The following is a 25,641-nucleotide window of genomic DNA, read 5'->3' on the forward strand; positions in this document are numbered from 1 at the left end:
CAGACATTAGGATGTTTTCTATCTGTTCTTCAGTGCTGGTGTGGGCAGGACAGGCGTGTTTATTGCTCTGGACCACCTCATTCAGCACATCCGTGATCATGATTTTGTGGATATTTATGGTCTGGTGGCAGAACTGCGCAGCGAGAGGATGTGCATGGTGCAGAATCTGGTGAGTACCCATCACATGCCACGATTTAGGAGCCGGGGACAACAAACACAAGGGGGAAGAAGTGGTTTTGTACTGTATTTCATCACAAGTCTCATAGTGCAGTTGTCCTACTTTTTACTTTGTACTCCACCCCGCTGTGATCCCTTCCCCACGAGGGCCTTCTCATTTTGACAAAGGGAGACAGGCGGCGAAATAAAAGCATATTTTGAGCAGGATTTCCCTACTTAGAAATGACTGGAATCCTACACTTGCCGGATTCAGTCATCGGTTTCCGCAAAGACCCTCTGCCTAGAGCGTAAGCCTTTTTTTTCCCCCCTTCAATTAATTCTAGTTGCAGATACATACGAGCCTGCAGCGTACAAGAGGATTTCTTTGAGGCCGCGGCGTTCGGCGTGTCAGACAGGCTGTTACGGGCGAGACTCAGACAAACTCGACGCTGAGACCAAACGCGCCAAAAAAAGTGCAGCTGTGTTTTAAAAATAAACAGGGAGATATGTCAGCGTATATTGTTGCCTTCAGCTGCTTTCCTCGGGGGGATGCGTGTGAAAGTGGTTGAAGCTGATCTACCAATGCTGCCAGTTGCTCTGTTAATTTAACTGTGTAAATAAACATAAACAGGAAAAAAATATCTGTAAATAATGATGTGAGAATCCAGCCCTAACATCAACTTGTATTTATTAATTCATTTATGGGGAAAGTGGCCCATTTGTCCCATTTGTGAAGTTGGATAAAGGTGATATGAAATGGGAAAAATTCCCTGTCTAATGTGTGATTTGCATCCTATGTTTCAGGCACAGTACATATTCCTACACCAGAGCACACTGGAACTTCTGAACAACAAAGGCAACAGTCAGTCCATCTGGTTTGTCAGCTATTCTGCTCTGGAGAAGATGGACTCCCTGGATGCCATGGAAGGTAACAGACATAACTCACACGCATCTGCATTAGGGACAACCCCATGCTCACACCACCCCACACATACATTTGCTTTCCAGGGGACGTCGAGCTGGAATGGGAGGAAACCACTATGTAACGGCTGACCGAGGGAGAACTTTAACACTTTTATAGACTGGAGTGCAGACTTGGACTCCTCCAGCATGCAGAGGCGGTGGTGGGAGACAGGAAGTGATGAGCGCACTCTAAAGGGAGCAGTCCATCAGCCGGCTGAGGCTTCTCTGCTCCGGTTCAATCTCATCATTTTCCTCTCCTTTAAAGAACCTCTTGTTCATTTTTCAAAGAGCTGGAGAAACCAGAGGGAGAGAAAGAATCCAGACAAAGAATCTAGACGCAGCGCAGAGAAAAACAAAAGTGCAAAAAGTGAGCAGACTGCAAAAGACTGCTGTTGCGTCTGTAAGCCTTCAGGTAATTATTCCCTCCATGCGTTGTAAGTGCTGCATTATGCTGACATCAACTATGTTTTTCTTTCGAGATAATGTATTCAGCCAAAATCATGATTTTTCACTCACTTTATACTCCTGCTTGTCACATTGTTAAAATCAAGTGTTTTATCATTTCTCTAGCATGATTGGCAAAAATAAAGCTTGTATTTTTGGGAACATTAATACTAAAATGCTTGAGAACTGTGAGACATTTACATTAACACAGAAATATCCTTTTAGGAGAGTCTCTTTGCCGTTATTTTCATTCTCGATTACGCACAAACACACAAAGATTCCACATGGCAAGGCCTGACATCACAGAAAACAAGTCGGATTCAATAATGGACTGAGGCCAAACGCATCCACTAATGAATGAGTTCAGAGAGAGTCTCCTGCGCGCACATAGGCACACCAGAGAAGACTGATTTCCCCAGAGCTCCTTCATTTAAACATCCTTCTTTTACATCTGGAGCAAATACCTTTATTAGAGAGGCCAGGAGCGTCGCCGAAGCCAAAACACGGCTGCGAGGACACCGACATCACACAGACCGCGCTCTCAGAGTAAAAACTACTTTATTCTTTCATTCTCTTCAAACAGAAAAAAGAAAATTAGAAATATTCCATTAGTAAACATGATCTTTAAGAAATCTCTTTATAAATATCGTGAGGGTGCAAAGATTAATGACGGTGCTCCACAGTGAGGATGCGGATCGGTGCATCTCCATGACAACCGAGGAACAGGCTGATAGAACAGAGAGGGGAGCAAAAAAAAAATGACATCCATCAACTCAACATGCCCTGAAAAATAATGATTCCAACATGGAATCCGGCTCGTCTTGCATAAATGAGAAACAAAGATAACATGCTGTTCAGTACAAGTCCATCGGTGTTACAGGTAAACCAAGTGAGGGGGGTTCTTGCTTGAGAAATCAAGTTTCTAAGGTGATTCTGGGATGACATTGTTGCTTTGGCAGCTACATACATGTTTTGTGCATGTCGGTATGTGCTTTTGTGTGTTTATGACCTGTGGTTTACTGTATGTTTTGACCAGTACAGCGTAGCCCTTTACACACTTTAACAGGGGACACAGCCTCCCTAAATCCTAATAGAACACTACTGATATGGGAACCAAGTGACACTGATAAATCCAGGCTAATATCAGTGTGCATTGCAGGATATACTATAAAAACTGCCTCCTGTCTTCTGTCTCTCATAACTGTAGGAATTCAGAACACCCCCGATATTTATTGTGTTTAATAATAATGATAATAATCTTTTTTTTTAAACTAGATCTTCTCTGTACAAATACATATGTCAACACACACACACGGGGCAAACCAATCACTTTTTTTTAGAATAAGTCTATATTTTCTATTTACAATATATCCAATATATTCTGCGGTGCAAAAGGTACAAGATGTGTCTGATGTGTCACAGTTGGATGATTAACGATCTGCTGGACAAAGTGGCTCGATCTCGGACCATCAGCGCTGGCCACACAACACAGTGATGGGATCAATAGATATTAAATAGACATCTTCTGTCCCTCCCCCCAATAATGAACATTCAATAGAGCAATTCTGCATTTAAAACCTTTGTTGTGTGCAAGATATAACACCACGTGTGGGAAGGTTATGGGACAGCCTTAGTCTACCCTGTTTTCTTTTATTTTTTTAACAGTAAGATCTAAAGCTAAAGTTTCCAGAGGAAGTAAATTTGCCACTAAGTATCCCATTAGCAGCGAACATACATGAGGGGAAATTCTTCCGCTGGCTGTTTTCACCTCAGACAGGATGAACCTAGCGGCCCTAATCTCTGCCGCCCATGAGCAAGCACAATGAACAACTCGGTACACGAGCACTCTTGATACAACTCAGCCGTGCAGAAATTACACGATATGGTGCAGCAAATAAATTTTTCCTGAGCTCTGTGAGAGCAAAACTCAGCTACAGAATCATAGGAACCGGCACGGAACAGAACTGGAGAGCAGGGAAGTACGATTGTCGCCAGGATACGTTCTCAGGTCGGGTTAGTGAGAAGCAACAGAAGTTGTCGCTACAAACACACTGCACAAAATGGACGTGATCTCTTTAAAAACATAAAAACGGTATGGAGAAACTAGATAAACTGTCTAGAAATCACACTTGTGAATTATTTTGGTATTGAATACAAAACAAAGAAATCTTGTGAACTCAAAATTATGACATATATTTCTTTTTGTTGGGGGGCTGCAGGAATTTTAAAAACCATTTTTACACTGCCCCTCAACCTCTCATTGCGTATTGGACAGGCGACTGACGAGAATGCACAAACCATTTCAAAAGTGTGAAATGGGAGGAGACAAACCTTCAGCTACATCGTCAGGGTAACACGGTCAACACAAAAGACTTAAAAAAATACTCGACGCTCAAGAACAAACACCAGTCAGCTAACAGTAACAAAGAATCAGTCTTTCCTTACCCATCTGCTGTCTTTGACTAATGCAGTTTATCCCTTTCAAAGTGAGTCTGCTCGTGCTTCATTGTGAGAGAAGCTCCCCCCCCCCCTCCCCCCCTTCCACCCCCCCACGCCTTCTTTTGCACACTCAAACGATGCTGCGGGAGCCGCTGGAGTTGCGTCTGCGGACAAGGGGAATGGTGTGGTGGAGGGGCATGGGTGAGTCAGGGGGGCAGAACTGGTGTGGGTGATTGTAAGGAGGAGGGGGTGGCGGAAGCGGGGGCTGAGGGCTGTCACCCTCTCTGACACGCACAGGCGTGGACATGGCCGACTGGATGAGCTGGTGGGCCGCCGGTCCTTGGCTAAGGAAAGCCTCCATCCGCCCTCGTCCGCTCTGGTCCACAACTATCACCTTGACGATCTGCTGGCATTGGATGAGTGTTTCTGGGCGGAGGTCCCCGGACTGGACGGGGCTGAGCAGGGAGGGTGGGGCAGCCAGGGCCAGAGGCATGGACTCATTGCTGGGCTGGCCCAGTTGATAGGTCTGCAGCCTGTTGTGAATTGACACCTAGTTTAGGAACAGTCAGAGAACGCATGAGGAGTTACCAGCCTGAACGCAGCCTCTACGCAGCCCTCCGGTCTTACGCACACGGGCATGCAGGCATGCAGTTAGGTAGTATGCAGAGCGAGCGCATGCATAGTACACACACTCTTCTTCCCTCAGACATGTTTCTGCATGATTTATAGGCGCATTAAAAACCATTCTTCACACCGGCCCAGTGTGTCTGCAGGTGTGTGTTCCATCATTTATTGGCGGAGTCTTTTAATTGTTGGATTTATGAGCTTCATCTCAATATGGACCACATTTATGATGAGGCGCAACATGAACACAAAGAAACTTGGTTCTTCTACACGTGAAACACTAATATCCCAGTGTGCACCTGGGTTTTTATTGTTCTTTGCCGTGTCTGTGTGTGTGTGTGTGTGTGTGTGTGTGTGTGTGTGTGTGTGTGTGTGTGTGTGTGGAGGCGAAAGCTCGACATCTGCTGCAGTGTTGAAGTAAACAGTGGCTTTAATCAAGCGCCTTTTACATGATTTTGTGAATGTAGAAAATTGCTGGATTAGATCCAATTCTCATGTTCTAATCTTTAACTAATATTTGCTGCACCCTGAATTGCTCCAGCAACCGCAGCATGCTTTCAAAACTTCCAATTATTTTTAATTCCTTTAACACAAAACACAAAGACCAGATGAAAACCAGAGTACTCATTCGTTTAAACGGGCAGGATGCGTCGCATTTATGAATCACTGTTCAGGTTAAACCCTTAAATGCTTTCTGTTACCCAATAAGATGCTGACAGACAATGACAGAATCAGAGTGCGTCTGATGTGTAGTCAACTAAGTTAATGCGTCCTCAGAGTTACAGTAATCTATCATTAACCTCAACCTCACTCTGTTGTTAGTGCGCAACTGAGTGTGATCGTGTTTAACAAGTGGAAGAGTGGGACGTTTAAAAGAAAGGGAGTGTCGGGAGAGGAGAGATATGACACCGAGGGCATGGTGTCACCTATAACACTTATTTACAATGCTAAAGGACTGACTCGGAGGCAGGAGAGAGGAGAACATGGTCAAACAGAGGAGAGAAAAAACAGAAAAAAGGTGAACCCATCATCTTTCGCTGTTAAAAGGCGGGCTGTTTCTGACTGACACACCCCCACCTACACATTCTACAGACTGCTAACGGTATCACATTGATCTGGCTAGAACATTTCAGGAGTCAGTTAGGCTTATAGTGACTTGCAAAGGCTTATGCACCAAGGCTGGCAAACAGCAGCAGATAAAAGAAAGGATGCTGATCCACTCGTGAGGCACAGGAACGCCACAAGAGCTGATTCGGCTCCACGGCCTTTGCTTCCCTGCTGTATAGTGTCGATGTGCCTCAGGCAGAGCGCTTTAAAAGCTGAGCAGAAAGCAAACCCTCTTTTGAGGATATTTTGTTTCCAGCTTTCTCTAATTACGTGGGCACGCACGCACACTCGCACACACTCACAGGAAGACCACACCCACAGAGCGAGAGATGGAAACTTACCTGAGGGAGACAAATACAGCTAAAAAAGAAAAAACTTACCTCGACAGTGTTGTTGTTACTTCCAGTTTTATCATAAGGATCCTGTTGGCCTGTGGGAATACAAGAGTCTATCTGTGAATCAACCAGTTGATTTTAGGCTGAGGCTTTAAAAATACATTAAAGTAAAACATTACTTTTGCTGTTGGGCCAATTCATAAAGAAATTGCAAGGAAGTAAATCAGACCTACTAAGCAAATTCAACTATGCATTTTTTTTTCTAGTTTAAAAAGTAGCCACTAGTAAACTTTATTATCGAGAAATCAAAAAAGCGATACAATCAGACAGACAAACTAACACATTCACCACAAAACAACAGCAGCTAGCGATTAAAATCCATTTTCCAAATTAGCACTGTAAGACGTTAAAAACGCATTTTTGTAATATAGTAGTTGAGGCTTAAAGTAGCAGAGAATCAAAACACTGTGAAGAGCCAAACAACCCAACAGCACCTCTAAAGCAAGATCGATACTCAACACGTGATTATTCATTTCATGTAAATTTCTGATCTTTGAACTACACATTTATGATTTCAGGGAAAGATACTTCCTCTCTAATAAGCGATTCTTTAAGCTCTTTAATCAGCTTGTGCATTTTATTTTCTGTCTGTTTAGCTTTCTTTCATCAGGTTGTCCTAATTTCTCCATTGCCTTGGGTAATATATGCATTGTTATGCGTCATGTTTGCTGCGTCCTGCATTTTACACTGCATGAGCAAAAAAACAGCACCTGCGGGGGAGCCGTGTCCTGTGTGTGTGTCCACTTGCCCGCCATTGGTGTGTATGCCATGTGGCTGGATGCCGTGTTGCCTCTCCAGCTCCCCTGCAAAGCAGATATTTTCAACTGTCCATCCTCTGCAGCGCACGTGTGTGTGTGTGTGTGTGTTTGTGTGTGTGTGTGTGTTCTTTTACTGCACAATGAGGACCAATATCTTCATTCTAATAGTAAAGTGGGGCCATATTTGTACAGTGGGTGTGAGGGTTAAGCCTTGGTTTGAAGGTTGAGGTTTAAAATGGGTTTAGATTATTAAAAGGGTTAGGGTGTTAATTAGGATGGTTGGGGTGAGGAGCTGGGGAATGTGTTACATCACTGAAGGTCCTCACAAACCTAGAAGAATGTGTGTGTGTGCTCTCTTCCTTACACTGGATGTGTATCTGCTCCATCTCATTGACTTCTGTGATGGCTTCCCGAAGCTCTTCTGCAAACTTCCTGAGCTCTTCTCCACTTGGGGAGCAGAAGCTCACCAGCTGCTTCTTCTCTGAGGTAAAGGGGCTCAGCATGGTGATGCCATGTGCGTAGTCTGACGGGAAACAAAAGACAAAATTTGACCCTGTATTAAGCGTTAGGCACTAGAGGAGGTTTTCAAAATCTCTTGGTGTTGCACTTTTCTGTTATGGCTCTTTGAGGTGATAAAAAAGTGCTTCTGTTGGCAAAGATGACTGCTTGAAGAGGATCTCAACCCCTTTTAAAGACTTTTCTTGTTATGAATACATAACCATTAATGGTTGAAAAAATAAGCAATATCTGTAATAGTCGCTGAAACAAATCTGTTTCTTTCCCATTTCTGAGCTAATTTAACGGCCTTTGATCATTGATAGTGTTATTATCTTTCGTCTCATTGGAATAATCCCCGAGAGAAGCCCTCCTGAAAGATACTTATGCTTCTTTGAAATTTCAATCAAAGTCATGCTCTTGGCCCAAATTGACAGTCAGCATTTTTTGCATCAGGAGTACTTGTGAGTGCTCGGAGGATAAAATATATTATAGACTGAAAAAAAAAAAGTAGCTTACATTCATTGCTAAAGAGGTGAAACTGCATGCCCAGCAGACCCATCGCTTTACAGAAGGTGTACGAGGCTGAGCTTTTCTTCTTAGGACAGAGCTTCAGGATCTACAGCGAAGACAAAACACAGCATACAGAGCTGAACAAACACTATCACATTATGTCGACATGCTCGTGTTTGCGTGTTTCGTGGTTCTCTGAAGGACATGGAGCTTACCAGCAGCAGGTCATTAAAGAGAAAGACCTCTCGTTGGAGCTGGGACAGTTTCTGCTTGTGAGGCTTGTTGGCATCAGGCACCTCAAACAGGCGACAGCAGCACACCAGACGCCTGTGCGGCACGGCAAGGATCTGCATAGGAGAGGGGAAAAGAGACGGAGATGACAGGCGGAACGGAGGACAGGCAGACCGCAGAGAAATAATAGATGATGTGCGAAGGGAGAGAAACTTTAGCAAGAGCAAGGGCAGCTGAGCAAAAAAAACCCAACAACAACAAAAAAATGAACTCACTGTTTTCAAACCCAGAATGGACTGCTCCACGCGGCTAACATAGGTGACGTGGTCCTCGTTGGAGCGCAGTTCTCTCTGCTGGATCCTCTCATAGATGCCTGCGACCATCTCCCTGGGGATGTCTGCTCCGTCATCCACACCTGAAACGACATGAGAACTTAGAGTTTCACTAGAGCATCAAAACTCCTGGCTTCAGCAATGTGTCCCTGCCTGTGTTTATGTGTGGCCCCAGAATTAAAGTATCTGAAAAGGTCCAATTTGCTTGACTCTTATTTAAAATCCGGTCACAGTTGCTGTCTGTTCAAAGAAACGTGTTGAGTCTTGTAGCATCAGTGAGCAGAAGCATCTGAGACGATGGCTCGTATAGTTTGATCTGATGCTAACTGAAGAGCAATTAAATGGCAGATTGCCACAGTCACTGGGGCAGAATACTGAGTCAAGGATATCAGAAATCTCCTCCAGCTGATGGGTTTCTCTTCGTTGGCGAGCAGCACGAATCCGCCGCCTTTTCTTTTTTATTTTGAGTAATGTCTTTCACTTTTCAAGAGGCTGTCATTCAAAGTGCTGATGGTGGGTTTAATAAGAGAGGGCTTGTTATAAGACTACCCCCCTGCCTACTAATCTCGTTTTGTCTTAGTTATCTCTTATCTCCAGTGGCTCTGCAGTGAGAGGATTTGCGCAATCGTCTATTTGTTCTTAGAATGATCACAACGGGAATATCATCCAAGGTATCACGCCACGGCGAGGTGATGTGATGTGCGCGTAGGTACGAGCACAGGGACACAAACCTCTCAGGTTGCGAATGAAGTCGTCGAGTCCCATTTTACGCTGAGGTTTAATGTTGGGCGAGTACATGTCGGTGTTGAGGAGGACCACGGCGAAGGCCAGGATGAAGATGGTGTCGGGGTTGTGAAACTGCTGCACCACATCTGGATTACACATGCAGTATCTCTGGCTGAGAAGGAGAACCAGGACAGGGGTGTTAGAGGTGTGGGACAGACACCATCAGCATCTTTCAAGACCATTTATAGCTAGGGGATCCTTCCCAGTAGCACACAAACAAAGCATAAATCGAAGCAGGATGATTAACACAACAATCAGATTTTAGTGCCACACTGATGTTCAACCATAATGATTCCTCTAATACAATGTTTTCAAAAAGGGTGATAAAAAAACAGCTCGTTTTATTACTGAAAGATGGATTGATTCAGTGTTTTGCGACCATTGCGGTGGACGAAATATTAGAACCACCGCATTTCAGGTTCGCCAAGACAAATCTTAATGATCTCCTCAGTGACTTCAACTTCCCAAACTGCTCGCCGAAATTGGGAAATTTCCCCTCAGCTTAATAACTCTTCGATATTAAAACCATGCGCAGAGATCAGGCGATGCATCGGTTCAGCTACTCCTCCTGCTAACGTTATCTCCCCTACATCCTCCCATTGCTTATATTTACGCAATAATGCCCTTTAACGATGGGAGGAGTTTATCTCTGCCACCGGGCAAAATGTAGAAGAGTGCATGCGAGAGCTGCAGACTGCATCTGACACAATGGAAAAGCCTTTTCTCTGACGCCACATGGGACCTGAGGCTGGATATTAGCCACAGTGTCCGGTTCACTTTGAGGATTGAAGGGATCCTGGCATTTGATTGGCAGGACTCTTCAATTCAGAAAAGATTAAGCCGAGATGTCTTTGGACACGTGTGAAGGACAGATTTTGCAGAGTGAGAAAACACCACGATGAATAAATCCCTTTTTTTCCCTTTATGCTTCATTCACACATTTTCAAGCATCGTTCTCCATCTTATGCAACCAGTTCATTGAAGCACCGGCTCCCCTCTTTTTTTTTTTTTTCTAAATCTGTGTATGTAAGTTGCGTGCCAGCTGGCGCAAAAGACTGCTCTGTATTAAAGGAACTACTCACGACAAGAGTGCAACATGCTTCAAACAGATGACATAACAACTGTTACGTAACAGAAATGGCAGCGGGTGCCTGGATGTCCCCATAAAGTCTTTTCTGACTAAAACCAACAACTTCAGTGACGCACTGTGGTCTCAGACTGCCTGCTGTTGAGTTCATAATCTGGCCCCAGAGGCTCAGCACCTATGATTGAGCATGATGTGATTTACTGATGACCTCTGTGGGCGTTCTGATTGGCCCATAGATCAGAAGCAGAGAGGAGAGGTGTCTCAATGACTCTTTTTCTTCTTTCCTCCCACAATTTATTGCTTTTATGTAAGAGCCCATTTCCTGAGAGCGAATAAGACTGACACTAGCCCTGAGGTTTTTGATTTTTTCTTTCTTGACAGTTCTGAAATGCAATCAAAAGCTCAATGAACAATCTACAGACTGAACAACCGAATCTCCCGGAAACTGTGGCTCAAACATACTCAAGATTCGTAGTTTGTTTTGGTGTGTTGTTGTTGTTGTAGGCAGCAGGCAAAGACATTCTCAAATCTGATAACTGGTGAGACTGTTGCAAAAGGCCTCAAGCACTGACCATGTCCATCTACAACATGTGCTCGTATAAACAACTTTAACAGCTTTAGTATGAATTACAGTAATTTTAGGGCCATCTGGCTTTTCATTTAATGCAGTAATCAGATTCTGGGAAGGTTTATGCTTAAATACCAAAGGAAGCCTCCGGTGCCCTTACAAAAATGACATGAGTGAGATTTGAGATTGAACTTTGTTTTTTATTAAAGTTTTCATCCTTTTGTTGTACTGATGTGTACATTGGAGTGCCCATTTCACATTAATTTGGTTCTTTTGTGCCTTAATAAAGCAAAACAGTCTCACAAAAGCAACAGTAGCACTCAGGAACTCGGTTGCCTGACCTGATTGCAAAATGGCAGCTCCCATGTCTTGGGGTTCAGAGGTGTTGTTTCTGTACAATAAGAGGGGACCATACAATCACAACATCTTCCCCGTTTAAGGCCAAAGATTGTGTCATAAGTTGGCTAAGAGTGATTTGAAACTGCTAACGCAACAACTGGAAAATGTAACAGATTCTCTTTTTGGAAGGCGCTCATAAATCAGGCTGCTTACGCTGTCTGGGGTTTGTGTTGTGATGTTAGATAAGTGTCTTTAAATCATTTCAGCCCTTAAGATCAGCAAAGCCCAGCAGATTCAGATAAAAGGATTCACGGTTAGCTGGCAGACAATGGAACCACATCACATTCTCTATGGTGATTACACTCCCCTAGTGTTGAATTCCACAGCGGCAGAGCTGAAGAGTAATTCAGAGGGACATCTTGGTTAATGGATTGAGAGGAGCAGGAGTAACTCATATGCTGTTGGTGACATAGTTGGTAAGCCCGAGGGATGGAGCAGCATATCAGCAGAGGGAGATTAAATGTACTCTGTAAAACAGCCAATTACTCTGAAATAGAAAACAATGATTGCCAGCTTTTATTGGGTTTTAGTATCAGGAGCAATCTTTGGATAATGCCGGGACATTTCAAGGGCGGTACGTGTCAGGAAACAAGGCAAACGGTTGCAGATGAATTGTGCTTTTGTCCTGTGTAGCCATGTGGAAAGAGGGAAGGTTAGGTAGAGAAGAGGCAGGTAAAAGAGCTGCCTGTTTAAATTTCTATTATTCTGTCGAGGACTCTCTGATGTTTAAACAAGTTTTAATTCATTGGCAGATGTGCTTGTGAATTTCAATTTGTGGAGAGAAAGAATCAGTTATTCACATATTGTGTAATTCTGCCGATACAAGACATTGTAAAATAGTCACACACATATTCATGCATCCCAAAGAGATGCTTGTATTATTATTATTATTATTATTATTATTAGTAGTAGTAGTAGTAGTAGTAGTAGTAGTAGTAGTAGTAGTAGCCAAAAAAAAGAACTGTTGCTGTTCAGTCATTCAGTCATGTGAAGGTCTGTTGTGTTGAACTGTATGAAAATGTGATGCCAGAGCTGTTAGTCAGGCAAGGGAAGTTGTGAGCGACTTGACAGGCTCACCTAAAGGCTTCGATGAGTCTCTCCACTTTTTGTGCCTCTCCCTGCACACGAACATGAGCCTGGAACTTTCTCAGGGCTTCGTCCAGCTCCATGCCTGAAAAATCCATCTCGTCCACGACGCAGCTGTAAAGGGAGCGACAAAGAGAGGACAGGGCAGTGAGAGACAACGAAGAAGGGCATTTGGGTTTCAGATAGTTTGTCGCGCTGCTCAGAGGGTGTGTGAGCTGATGCCGGTGTGTTTCTGTGTGTGTATGTGAGACAGAGAGAGAGAGAGAGAGACTATAAAAGGGTATAACTGCTGATGGCAACTATTACAGTCATACTTCCTATACAAAACTACTGACCTGGAAGATGTGCTTAAAAATATGTTTGCACACACACACACACACACACACACACACACACACACACACACACATACACACACACACACACACACACACAGGATTGTATAGCTGGGTTTGTGGAGTATTTACATTGATTTTGGATTTTCTGCATCCATATCATGGATCCATATACATATTGTTTATTTTTGTCTGTCTCGTTTCTAGTTTTGTTTACATTCTTTTGTGGCGTCTGCTTGGATTTCCTCAGTTATTGCCAGGGTTTGGCCTTTGCTTTCTGTTTTTAGTGTCTCCTCCAGGGTTCTTTCATGCTTCTTATGTTCCTGAGTGCTGGCTGTGCCACCACTTTTGTATGAGCTGTACTCTTCATCATTTCTTTGTGAGAACACCACATACTTGCTCATCTGCATAATTTCTCTGTGTTCCTGGTGTTTTAATGTGTTCTGATCCACTCAAACCTTTAAAATGCCTTTTAATTTTGAATAAACAGATTTTCCCTTTTGGGGTTATTAACCTGTTCTGGACTAATCTTTTGTGTTGACCTTAGCTATGACTCAGGGTGTCTGCCTGTATGCATGTAGGGTAAAGACAAATGTGGACCTTCTCTTTTTACACTAATTTGTACATTTTAACAAAGTTGAACTCTACATAATTTATGCCTTGTTTTTTTTTTCACTTCAATGATAGAGCCCGAATTCTATTCCCACAAACACTGTTGGATTGCATGTTAGAATTTTTTTATGTAAAAAATACATGTTAAAAGCAACGAGGTTGTACACACAAACATATGCACCCGCGCACAAACTGGTTGCTACAGTATCATTATGATGATATTATGATGTGATAAAGGAAGTGCAGTTATGCATACATTTATATGCCATGCAGAAAGGAGTGAGAAAGACAGAGTAGAGTGCATGTCTGTCTGTCTGTCTGTCTGCCTGCCTGCCTGTCTGTCTGTCTGCCTGCCTGCCTGCCTGCCTGCCTGCCTGCCTGCCTGCCTGCCTGCCTGCCTGCCTGTCTGTCTGTCTGTCTGTGGATGTGTGTGTGTGTGCATGTCTGTGAGGTGACCTAATTCTACTTCTTTGTATCATCTTGAGAAGAGAAATCTTTTACATCTTCCAATTCTTTGCTGATGCTCTCTTTAGCAGAGAAACATAAAGTAAGTGCATGTTTGCACTGATCTACTACATTTGTGCATAGGTGCTTGAAGTCTCTCAAACCTCTACCTTAAGAGTAGAAGCCGTAGTTTCTATATCACTACTGACTGATCAAGGTTGTTTAAAAGGACAGCTAGGAAGCTGTATGATGGGCAGTTCAATAAACACAGTAATATTGAAACTATCAGAGATACTCTGTGGGACAAACTGGTAATTTGGTGAAGTTAAGAATTGTTTGCGGAATTTGTTAAACTGATTTTACAAAACTGGTGAATTATTATCAATCTAGTTTGTAAGTAAAGGCAAATCATTTAATTATATCTTCTAGATTATATTAAAGCCATGTGTGAAAACAAATGGGAACCTCAACCTACTGCCATAATATTAAAATTCTATCATAGAAATTAGTATTAATTAATTATTGATGTCTGTCTAATAATAAAGTTAATACTTACTCTAAGACATCCCTGTTGAATTGCAGTTTGCTGTTTCCCAAGAATTCTCCAATCATCTGTCTGCTCAGGCCCTTCCTCTGCAGCAGGAAGTGTGCTACTCCGATGGCCGTGTCCGGGACGAAACCACGCGTGATCAGGAAGTGGATGCCTCGTTCTGGGTTCCTGCCCATGAATAACAAACACCACATCAGCCATTGGTGTTTGGAGTTAGGCGGCGGTTGTAATGGCTTTTGTGCATTGAGGCGTCAAAGTGTGAGGGCCGGAGTGAGAAAGTAAATGCTTAGCTCTACGTTCATGCTTAACATGTATTAATGTGTGTGTGTGTGGTTGTGTGTGTGTGTGTGTGTGTGTGTCTGTGAGAGAGAGAGAGAGAGAGAGCAAATGAGGGAGATGTGCATTCGTATGTACACCATCATAGTTCATCAGACCTACTGATGCATGCGAGTACATTTATATCACTTTGTGTTTGTTAATAACTGTGAGCCATCCGTGGGCTCTATTTATAGAGACTGATGTTGTCATAGTGCTCACGACCTCCTTTTTTTCCTCTTCAACTCTCCCTATACCATTTTATCCATTTTTTCCTTGACATCACAGATTCTACTGAACAGGCAGCTCCATCCAACTGTAGCAAAAACTAATGAGTAGCAGCTCGGTGCTGTTTTCCCGCGCTGCTGGGAATGTTAGACACTAACAGTAATAAGTGTACTTTTGAACCCTGGGCCGAAGCGCACGGTAAAATCTATTTTTTGGTCCGTGATGCCCTGGGGTTGTTTGTTTTTCGGACCACTCACACGTTGAAGAGGTTGAGTCCGATACGATAGAGGCGTTTGCGGTGAGTGTCTGTGGACAGGGTGGGCGAGCGGCATGAGGATGGGTCCTGGCAGCGGTCCCTTGGCAGAGAGACGACCAGCGCCTGCAGAGCCTCGGGGTTTTGCCCTCCAGGGATCTGCTGAGGATGAGTGTAGTGGTACTGCTGGTACTGGGTGTAAATCTGGGCAGGATGCTGGCTAGATTGGACTGAGGTGGATATAGAAGTAGAGGTAGAGGTAGAAGTGGTGGTGGGTCCCAGTCTGTCCGAGCTGCTCTCCATTTCCACCCCTTCTCCAGTAGGAGCTGGAACCGCTGAACCCCTCCTGGATCCAAAATCGGCCATTTCCAACTCCTCACTGGGCGGAGGTGCAGGAAACTCTGGTTCTTCTGCCAACGTGGCGTCTCCTCCTCCAGAAGTGCCGCTAACAGAAGTCTTCCGACTACCCGCTTCTCTCCCGCCTGCATTGCCCAGAGACGTGGTGGTAGTAGTAGTGGTGGAGGAGATGGTGTAGGAGCTATTGCTGTCAATGTGGACTGTGACATCTCTGTAGGCCATAAGCAGCGAACTGGCACTGCGGGGCAGACAAGCGCTCTCTGCAGCTGCACGAAGGGCCCCAGGGTCCATCAGCAGCCCCTTTCCTTCTCCTCCCTCGGTCAGGTTCCAACCACGAAGGGCCTCATCAATGGACTGAGCCAAAGAATGCAGCTGAAAATATTTAGCATATCAAGTTACATGAAGGAACCAAGCATTGCATTGCTTCTGGCAGGTCAATCTGATTAACCTACACTCCAAAATCTGAAGTTTTAGATTTAATCCAACATAAAATAGAACATAGTTGTCAGGTGAACCACACTGCTTTGCTTTTGATCATTTAGTGATGATAGTACAGTTGTAATGAGGTAACAAAGGGACTCCTTATCAGATCACTGATCCCTAAAATCAAATATCTGTTGCGATTTTATATAAATATATCTGATATTTGTTTTTATATTTAATTATAGAGTCATTATAGAGACATTTTGTGTCCCAGTTTCATCTGATGGGATCTCTATTAGATGTTAAACCACTTACTTGCTCAGAGAAGCAGTCCTCCAGCTGTGTGAGCGATGGTCCTGGAGACTGAGGGGGCACTGGGCTGGGGCCAGGAGAGGCAACAGGGGGTGGGGCAGATGCAGGAGAGGGAGGCAGAGAGGTGGAACGGCATGGGGGTGGAGGTGGAGTTTTGGAGCGTAAGGGTATCTGCCCTCCTCCAGGATGCAAGCTGTAACTGTGCCTCTGGGTGGCATTCCGGGTTCTACCAGAAGGGCTCGGCTGGCGCAGGGAGATCCGGCGGGGTAACTTGCTCTCTGACAGAGAATTACGGATCTTCTGGAAGTTTTTGCTCAGCTGGTACTGGCGGAATGCTGTCTGGATGCGCCGGGCTGCCCTTCTTGCAATGAGATGGCCACCGTACTTCTGCTCCATCTCTTCTATCTGCAAGGTGTGATGAGAGCAACTTTAAATATCATACATGCTTAAAAACCTGCAAGAGGAATACTGGAAGAGCACACAGCTGTCAGGGAAAAGGCCCTTCCCTTCCTATTTAGTAGTCTGTTCATTTAAAAATCAGTATGCTTTCAAGGTGGTAAAATCAAAGTAAACACCGCTCAAGCACTAATGCCCTCTAAAGGGGCAGGGGAGGGAGGCAGATGAGGTGTGACAAAGGTATTACTGAGAAAATGAATAGAAAAGTAAACACAGGCTAAAGCCTATTGCTATGCCAGTTGTTGGAGGAGCGGCTCAGCCCAAAAGCTCAGCTACTCCAGAATTTTCTCCTACGTTCTCAGCAAGAGGAAGATGGGGGGGGGGGACTGGAAGAGGCACTGAGGAAGAAAAAGGAGGACAGCCACATATAGGTGTGTGTCTCCTCACACAAGCATGCCCACACATACACGAGCATGGTGGCAGCAAGTAGCAGTAGCAACAGCAAACCCTTCAGCAGTATGGTGCAAGAAATAAAGACATCTCCATCCGCCAGAAGCAGTTATTAGCTGTTGCTATGACAACCTAGCATCTTTCGTGTTCCTCTCGCTGTGGTGGCAGATTCTCTGGTGTTCCTTTTCATGTCAACACGGACAGAAATAGAGCTCAATGGGAGTCCTTTCTGTTAGCAAAGGTGCCACATCAAGTGATCATCCACAGCAGCTCTTTATCCTAAAACAAATGGAGACGGACTTGTCCCACACATACTTAAATGTATAAATGAAACACACCTGTTTGGTTTTATTCTCCAGCGTAATCTCATATTCGCTGGGGCCTTCTCTCTTCGTCCTCTCCGCCTCCTGTCCACCACCAGAGGATGTTCCATCCTCCAGGCTCAGCAGTTCTCCCCTGCAACCAAAATAATAAGTACAGGAAGCTATTAGCACTCCCTGCTGACCTTCAAAACTCTGCTCTGGGAGGTCATCAGCTGTGCGGAGCGTAGGGAGGTTCATGATTGAAGCAGCAGGTGGAGGGAGAGGGAGAGAGGGGATGTGGGGGGAGCTGTGTGGCTGGCTAAATTGGCTCGGGGCAAAGATGAATGAAATTATGTGTCCGGTCCGATTTGCTCAAACTGTAAATTGCAGATGTGAAACTCTGAAGAGGTGGCCAGGATGCCAGTATTCAAATCACATAAGCTCTCATGGTCCTGTGGGGTCGTCTCTCACATATGAAAGATCAACCACTTATATTTGGTGCTCAGACATATACTGCAACATAAATTCAAGAAATAACGATTTTACGCAAACCCAACAAGAAAATAGATCCTGTGTCTGATACATAATTCCCTTGTTAAAGTTGGTAATTGCCGACATATTTTCCACTAAAGAATTCACAGCACCAACACACATAAGGCTTGTTAATCCTACGGTTCCTTATGATCTGCTTAATTAAAAACTCCACACGTGCACAATCTGTCGAGGGCTGGCTGACACCGTTTTGATCCTCATGATGGAAAAAGGATTACTCACAGTGATAACAGTCACAGCTTGTTCACAGGACGTCCAGCTACACTTGTTAATGTACTCTTTTATAGTCACTTGGTTATGTTATGTATAATTGTATTTACTGCTCTTAGAATGCTTTTGTTTCTGGTTTCTTGGATGCACAAGGTCCCATTTACAGCTGGACTGCACCAGACTGTATCAGATCAGCAGAATAAAGTCGAACCTAATCTCAGAGGAAGGGAAATCTTTTTCCTGTAGTACAGAAACTGCACAACCCAGAAGGGAAACAAAAATACATCTTTGTCTGAATTAGACTGAACAAACTTCAATACCGAGGCTCATTTGCTGATATCGCTCGCCAAAATATATCACACTGATGTAATGTTAGAGCATATACTGTATAATCCCCGCCTATTTGACGCTTATATATTGTCCTGGGTTTAAAGGCTGCATTGCAGTATGGTATATAAAGAGGATAAACTGATATTCTAAGGTCATACGACCACTACTGCATGTGGAAGAATGCTGTTTTACATAACAGCATCGTCATAAACCCGCGTTTCTTCCTCCCCTGAACAAAGTACAGCAAAACTGCAATAATTTAGACCGCCGTCTCAGGTTTCTGACCGCAAAAGAACAAAAGATACGATCAGCAACTTTTAAATGGCCACTGCTACCTGAGGTCAGCGCAAAAGGTATAATCAAAACGCAGATCGGTTCCATAATGGTGCATGAAGCCTGTGTGCGCTTGATCCTGTTATCTTTGTAGTTGTTTTTTTTTTTTTAGATAATGGTTACTGTAATCATTTTTACACGAGGGTGGGGGGTTCATGCATCAACAACACCGACTAAAAAGCCTACTCATGCTTAATTAATGAGTGCATCGCTGAAGCTCCTTTTTGTTTCCTTTGATTGCTGTGAAAGAAAAAATTCTGCATCTGCAGCTAAAAGTCTGCAACAGGGGATGAGAAGCACATCAATGTCCTAAAATGAGATAAAAGTTAAAGAAAAGGATGATGAAGGGGAGGCAAATGGATGGGCTGATCTGGAAGAGCAACTAGGAACATGAAGACAGAAAGGGAGAGAGGGAGGCCATGATGGTGCATGCACACTGGAGGCTGTCTCTATCAAAACCTCTATTAAAACACCAGCGAACCACTGTGCAGCCTCTGAATACATTAGTGTACATTAGAATGCATTAGAGGATTTAAGAGCAGGAGTTGAGCTATTAAAGCATCTGGACAGCCAAAGCCTCCCTAGTCATATGGGTGCTACATACACGCACACACACGCACGCACGTGTGTTAATATGTAGTGGCAGCAAACATTCGAGGCACCCACTCCCACTCTGTCTGATTGTTTAATGTTGTGGAGGAAGAGGTGAGCCGCTCAACCAGCAGCCCAAAAGGCACAACACATGCACGCTTACACAGAGGTGAATACAGGAACGAGGAAGCGAGGGGGGCTATGACAGAGGTCCCCTATAGCTGTCCTCTTGCATCCGCCTCACTAGTTAATGTTTCTGTTCAACTCGGGTGTGAACTGAGGGGACGGGGCTGCATAGCACAGCTGTTCATTTGTGTGAAAAAGGAAAGACAGCGATGAGACGCAGGCAGAAATGATATTAATAAGACTTAATATGGAAGCCTCTGAGCAGAGGATTCCAGAAAAGATCAGTATTTATAAATACATAGGATGAATATTGAATTCGCTGAGAGCAACAAAGGATGAAAGGAAAATGATGGAGACAACTGTAAAAAAAAAAATCAAAAAACGAGTGAACAGAGGGCAGAGGATCAAAAAGGCAGGAAAGATCCTGGAGTGGAGCGCAGAGACTAATACCAGAGAAACACAGCCCCATCAGATTTTTAATATTTTACAAGAGAGGTCTGCTCATTCATCACAAATGGCAATACGCCTGTTGAGGCCGACGCACCCCCTCACATATGGGGGGAAAAAATGAATAAATAAAATAAAACGCGTACAACATTGCCTACACAGAAACAGATGGCAGGAGTGACTTCAACAGATCCCCGAAGTTAGATGTTCTGCAGTTACTATGGCAGTCGTAACTGCTCATATAGCGTCATCACTGTGTTGCCATGGGCACTTCTGTAGTGGTAATAACAGCTCATACCCCCCAACCCTGCATCACCTACACACCCCTCTCCGTGTCTCTCCATATCCTTGAGGCACTGGGAGCCATAGGTTTATTCACACAGATGCACACATGCACACACACTATTCCCTCTCCCTCTCTCTCTCTTTCTGTCTCTGAGGCTACAAGCGCCACGTATCCAAATATAGTTTAATTCACACTCACACGCTGTGCACACCAAAGCGTGCCACAACGTGATTCAGTGACATGACACAGGTGGAAACACAAATATGCCTGAGCAGTGCCAAGTCTGGAAAGGACACTTGAAATATACGATTTTTTTAAATGAGCATCTGAGGTTATCGCTCTTACCCAGATGAGCCGGTGGCGTCGGCCTCTGGGTGTTCGGGGGCGGGACAGCAAAACTGATGCAGCACGGTCTCGCTCCTGCAGGAGAGAAGGTGAGGTATAAATGAGAAGCGGTGGACAGAAATTGAGCGCAGAATGAATTTCGGCTGTTATTGCCGGTCGCTGCTTTTTCATCCTGTTTGCGTCCATTCTTAGTCCGGCATCCTAAAGGATCCCACAGAGGCTCCATTAGACTCATCTAGATTATTTCCACAGTTTCTGTTTAGAATTTGGCTCTGATCCAGTAGTAAATACCCTATGTAGGTCAACTGAAGGCTGAGAACACTTACGAGTGTGAGTATTTATATGCTTGTGCATTTACTGATGCCTCCACAATCTGTGGTTATTTTCTAGAACTCCCAATCCCCATCTTGACAGATGTTACTTGAATTTCCTGCTCCGTATCTTGTTAAGTTCTCTCTTATTCGTCTCTCATACATTTTGCATTTATTTCGAACATTTATATTTTAGGCATTTCTACAGCGCTCTCCCCTTGAGCAGTTTGGATCTTTTAAAAAAAAAAAAAATCATATTTAAGCTGTTGCATAAAACAACTTCCCCCCTCTGGATGAAGGATGAAAGCTTGATCTCGTCTTCAAATGTCTTTGATGTCCATTTTAAAGAGAAGTGGGTGAGACCGCGGGCTATGGGGGCCCTAACAATAAACTAAAAGCATTCAGTTGACACTAAAGTCTTGGCGACGCTACAATAAGTCTTCTGACCTGGGATCAGTGTATTGCTTGTGACAAAAACCCACAGTAACAAGCATTCAGTGTTATTGCAAGAGTGGATGTGGCAGTCTGAGCTATAAAAAGCTACCGAAGTTAACAGAGATGATGGTTTTTATCAAAATTTATTTTTTTCATGCATTTTAATCCATTCTGTAGAGCAACTAGTAATTCAGGAACCTTGTTTTGTATATATAAATATATATGATTTATTCATTGTTTTTTGCAGCTTCTAACTCACCAGTTTTTCAACTTGACAGTTCCCAAACCCTAGAATAACTGCTTTCCTACCTCCTCTACATGCAGGTCTATCTACAGGATATTTACTCTGAAAGCAAATACATTAAAAAGAATTAATATGGACTTCCTCTGAGACAGATTTAACCTCTTTTTTATAAACACAGAAACAAATGCTTTATCTTTCCACATTTTTGCCCCTGCTGCCGTCTGGTCTGTTGTTCAAGCTTTCGTGGTTGTGTTTGTCCAAATAATGTGCCATATTTCTCTGATCGCTTAATATTCAGTCGAATTAAAATGGGCACCTATGATTTTCAGCAATACCTCATCACACTGGGGTGAATTTAAAAGCTTACAATTAATCTCATAAAAGACACACCTGGCTGATGCAAATAAAAAAAACCCAAAAAAACACGGTTTCTTTACACACATGGTTTCAGCACTGCAACCTCGGGATACATTAGCGTTAGCAAGTGCCTGTCTAAATGATGTGAGCCGATAAGGCGAACCAGTTTCAATACTGCTAAATGACAAGTTGACTCATTACTGCATTAATCTGCCTTCATTCAAAGACACTGTCGTATTATTAAAGACCTTTGCATAAGATTATGGATGCCACTCATGTGCTGGTACAGATAAAATTATGTCAGCAGCCAGTTAGTTTAGCACAGGGTTTTTCTTGTCCCATTGTTCTGGCCGAGCAAATGGTTTTAAAGGAGAAATACTGAGCTCTAATCCTTGTTAAACCACAACTCATTTCCAGTAGAGATTAAATAAACTAGACATGTTATCTGCTGAGCTTGAGGGGCGAGTAAGAATATTTTTCTACCTTTAAACCTTAAAGCGTGACGTTTGCTTTTTCACCTCTTTTACCTGCTTATAAACTAGATTATATTGGCAGTTTGGTAGAAAAACAGTTCGGCCAAGAAGAAACGATGCGCTCTGCCCATCTCAAACAACGTTTACAAAGGGAAAAGGTGAATATTTTAACAGTACATTCCCCCTTCTGTTCATCCGTGTTTTAGGTCTCTGAGTGCCTCACGCGCTCTCACACTCTGCCCTACACTGGGAAAGTACTTTAAATGTAATGTGTTTCATCAGTTTGCAGAAAAGAACACTGACGTGCAACAAGAGCAGCTCCATTCAGACACGAAACCAGAACATGCCCGAACATTGTGCGTCGCGTTTGCAGTACGCTGCAGGACGTTGCCGCTTGCATCTGGTCACTCAGAAAGGCCACAGGCCACTTCCTCGGCACCTTCTTTCCCCCGTTTTTCTCATCTTTCATTTTAGTTCATCCCTCTTTCTGCGTCCCGCTCTGAGATTTTCCACCAGTTTTCTCGTCCAGCATCTCTGTCGCCCTCTGTCCCTTTCACTACAGTCCACTCGAGTGCCATCCTCAAGCTTCCTTCTTCCAGACGCCTCTGAGGGCTCCATCAAAGACAGCGACAGAGCTTGCATCTCTAGTTTTCTTTCTTTCTCTCTTCCTTTTTTTGCTCTCCTGAGAATGGCTGATTACCGTTCGCTCCATGGGCTAAGTGGGGCAGATACAGAGGCTCAGCTGGAGAGGGAGGCAGAGAATGAGTGGAGGAGAGGATGCTGTCTCTCTCTCATTCACGTACACAAGCAACGCTGTCGATATGAAGCACTTACAGGCCACAAGTCATTTATCCGTAAGGTGACCTGGGAATTAGTTACAAACATAGGCGAAATACACATGGCCCACTTTTTGTGATAAAGCACGTATTCTGAAACACACAGGCCAATATATGAGTTGTGGAGCATCCCGCCATTAGAGCAAAAACCTGCTGACACACAGGAAGTGGAAAGCAGTGTAAAAAAGGGGGGGAAAAATCAGATTCTGGGGTAGAAGTACGACAGCAGGGAGAGATGGGACAAGTAGTGGCCTAAAGCGAGGACTTTGTACCTTTGGCCTGCACAATTACCAGAGCAAATACAGACATGGAGCCCCAGCTTTGGCTGCAGACAAATAAGGATGCAAGAAGCTGCGTTCAAGGACACATCATCAGCTACAGCCTGAGCAAGGCTGTCTAATAAACCGCTGATGAGAAGCAGTGCTGCTCTCTGCCTGAGGTCTTTTTTAATAATAATTAATCTGCTGTAACTTGCTCACCAGTAAAACTAATTTAAATTGAAAACCACTGGTGTTGCACGGATTTCTGTCACATCGCAAAAAAGAATTTAAAAATAAAAGTTGCCACAGGGTGCGGCTGAGAGTGCGGCAAGGTTACAGGAGAATGAAACAGACGCTGGCATGCACAGGCAAAGCAGGCACAAATACACTTGGCAGGTGGGGTTAATATCAACTAACAACTCATGTTTTTGTAGAAAAGCATCCCCTTCTGCTCTACCCTGCTCTTCTTAAGTCATCCCCTGCTCCTTGTTGCTTTACCCAGCGGGGGTGGAGTCCCAGAGAGACCAATCACGACTCCTGCAGGGGTACAACTTATGATCGAAGTGCGTGAGCGCACGTGCACGCGGGAGAAAGATGGAGTTTTCTCTCATTACTGTTGGTGATGATGCGCTGATACGTTATGACGTACTGGCGCCGTGCAGGGGCTGGTCATGTGTGTCTCATCTAACGCGGAAACATCAGAAGGCCCAGAGGTCCCACGAGACTTCCAAGATCGCGCTCTGTAATTACCCCAGGAACCCGCAGCATCGCGGACAGTCAGTTGCCTCTTCACCGCCTGGGATGCTGTGTCCTGTCTCGAGCCCCGCGCGCACGCACGCACGCACACACACACACACACACACACACACACACACACACACACAGTGGGCCTATAGGCCTACAGCTGTTTGTTATGTAATGATCCACAGTGCAGTGATCCCGTTTCTCATTTGAATAATCCGCCTCTTCTGATCACACACTTTACCCAACCAAAAAAAAAAAAAAAAAAAACTGGCCATTTCTCAGTGACATTTCCAATAATTACACACACCTTAATCTGCAGGACACGCACGCACTAGAATAATTATGCAGTTTTACAAGGAAAAGCGGGCGATGATTTCTTTTGAGGAAAGGGGGAAAAATACACTGAAATCTGAAGAATATGCAAAATGCACGAGTCAGTCACGCAAATACAATCAACCAAATCCCATACTCACTCGGATTTTCTGGACAAGGCCAGGGATCGACAGAGGGTAGTGGGGGTCATCGGAACCAAAGAGCGGCAGCTTTGGTAACTTCCGGCGTTTTGTGGATCGCTCCCTACCGGGGAAACCACGGCCGGGTCAGCCGGGACCAGCTGCATGTCGCTTGGGTCCATACTCTGAGTTGTCGACGGCTGGACCACCGGAGTCGCTTCGACCTTTGGCGCTACTGCTGCATGTTCTGACAAGCACCCCGCTGCGGTTTTGACTTGGGAGTCTGGGGTTTGGGGGTGGTGATGGTGGAGACAGCTTGGGTCGGGGTGATGGTGATGGTGGTGATAGTATGGATGATGCTGTAGTACCCTGATGTCACGGAGGTGCCTGTTTTCACCGATGAGTTCGTCCACCCGCCGGTCAAGCTCCTCTATCCGGGAGCGCTGCGTCTGGATGAGACTCTGCTGGTTCTGAACGATCGTGGTCAGTTCCTTCAGGTACAGAATCGCCTGCATCGGATTTTCGAGCAGGCTGGAGCTCATCATACTCATCATAGAAAATGAGGTGCATAAAAAGACAACAAAAAAACAACTGGACGGACGGATCGTGGATAGATGGAGTGAGGGTCGGTGGGGGGGAAAGGTGATGCCCTTCCCTTTACCTGTCTTTGATTTCGGCTCGGTTGTAGCTGAGGTGACACCGATCGAGCTAGTGTCCGCTTCTTCGGTCGTTTCCCCTCCCACCCTCCTCCTCCTCCTCTCTCTCTCTCTCTCTTTCTCTCTCTCTCACTGCGTTGAGTGGTGCTGATGAGGGGAGCCTGATCCAGATGTGACGGGGGAAGGAGGTAGGGAGAAACACAGGCGGCAGCATGCGTCATTACGCACATGCAACACAAGGAATCCACAGCGCAAGGACGCGCCCTATAGGCGATTCAGAGTTTCAATAGTTG

At 44.5% G+C, this 25,641-nt stretch overlaps 2 protein-coding genes across 7 annotated transcripts in view; one reads left to right on the top strand and one right to left on the bottom strand.

The window, feature by feature from the left end:
* The window catches only part of ptprq (protein tyrosine phosphatase receptor type Q), a 29,249-nt gene extending 27,524 nt beyond the window's left edge, over nucleotides 1-1,725 (top strand). For all 3 annotated transcript variants that reach the window (XM_029842095.1, XM_029842097.1, XM_029842096.1), the window contains 3 exons: nucleotides 34-169; nucleotides 961-1,084; nucleotides 1,165-1,725. In XM_029842095.1, the coding sequence (XP_029697955.1) occupies nucleotides 34-169; nucleotides 961-1,084; nucleotides 1,165-1,202 (298 nt within the window). In that variant the 3' untranslated portion in view covers nucleotides 1,203-1,725. The remainder of the gene's footprint in view (nucleotides 1-33; nucleotides 170-960; nucleotides 1,085-1,164) is intronic.
* A 193-nt stretch (nucleotides 1,726-1,918) lies between these two features.
* iqsec3b (IQ motif and Sec7 domain ArfGEF 3b) lies at nucleotides 1,919-25,449 on the bottom strand. Of its 4 annotated transcripts, none has more exons than XM_029842098.1 (15): nucleotides 24,714-25,449; nucleotides 20,581-20,655; nucleotides 17,397-17,514; nucleotides 16,216-16,617; nucleotides 15,125-15,849; nucleotides 14,331-14,492; nucleotides 12,375-12,497; nucleotides 9,189-9,355; nucleotides 8,401-8,540; nucleotides 8,110-8,241; nucleotides 7,901-8,000; nucleotides 7,251-7,409; nucleotides 6,839-6,931; nucleotides 6,114-6,163; nucleotides 1,919-4,552 (listed from the first exon to the last, which is right to left on the bottom strand). In XM_029842098.1, exons 1-15 carry the CDS (start codon nucleotides 25,244-25,246, stop codon nucleotides 4,133-4,135), a joined length of 3,399 nt encoding a protein of 1,132 aa, XP_029697958.1. In that variant the 5' UTR covers nucleotides 25,247-25,449; the 3' UTR covers nucleotides 1,919-4,132. The 4 variants fall into 4 exon arrangements, with proteins under 4 accessions (XP_029697958.1, XP_029697959.1, XP_029697961.1 ...); XM_029842099.1 differs by having other exon boundaries at nucleotides 4,353-4,535; XM_029842101.1 differs by having other exon boundaries at nucleotides 4,399-4,535; nucleotides 6,877-6,931.
* Nucleotides 25,450-25,641: the final 192 nt, after the last annotated feature.

The sequence above is a fragment of the Takifugu rubripes genome, chromosome 9 (genome assembly GCF_901000725.2).
Source record: "Takifugu rubripes chromosome 9, fTakRub1.2, whole genome shotgun sequence".
Classification (NCBI taxonomy): domain Eukaryota; kingdom Metazoa; phylum Chordata; class Actinopteri; order Tetraodontiformes; family Tetraodontidae; genus Takifugu; species Takifugu rubripes.

Excerpts from the sequence above, each read along its gene's own strand:
- iqsec3b (XM_029842098.1), bottom strand. The coding sequence starts at position 25,246 with ATGATGAGTATGATGAGCTCCAGCCTGCTCGAAAATCCGATGCAGGCG. Across the intron at positions 6,932-7,250 it reads GGAGCAGATACACATCCAGT|GGGAGCTGGAGAGGCAACAC; the intron begins GTAAGGAAGAGA and ends TCTGCTTTGCAG. Across the intron at positions 4,553-6,113 it reads GTAACAACAACACTGTCGAG|GTGTCAATTCACAACAGGCT; the intron begins GTAAGTTTTTTC and ends TTCCTAAACTAG.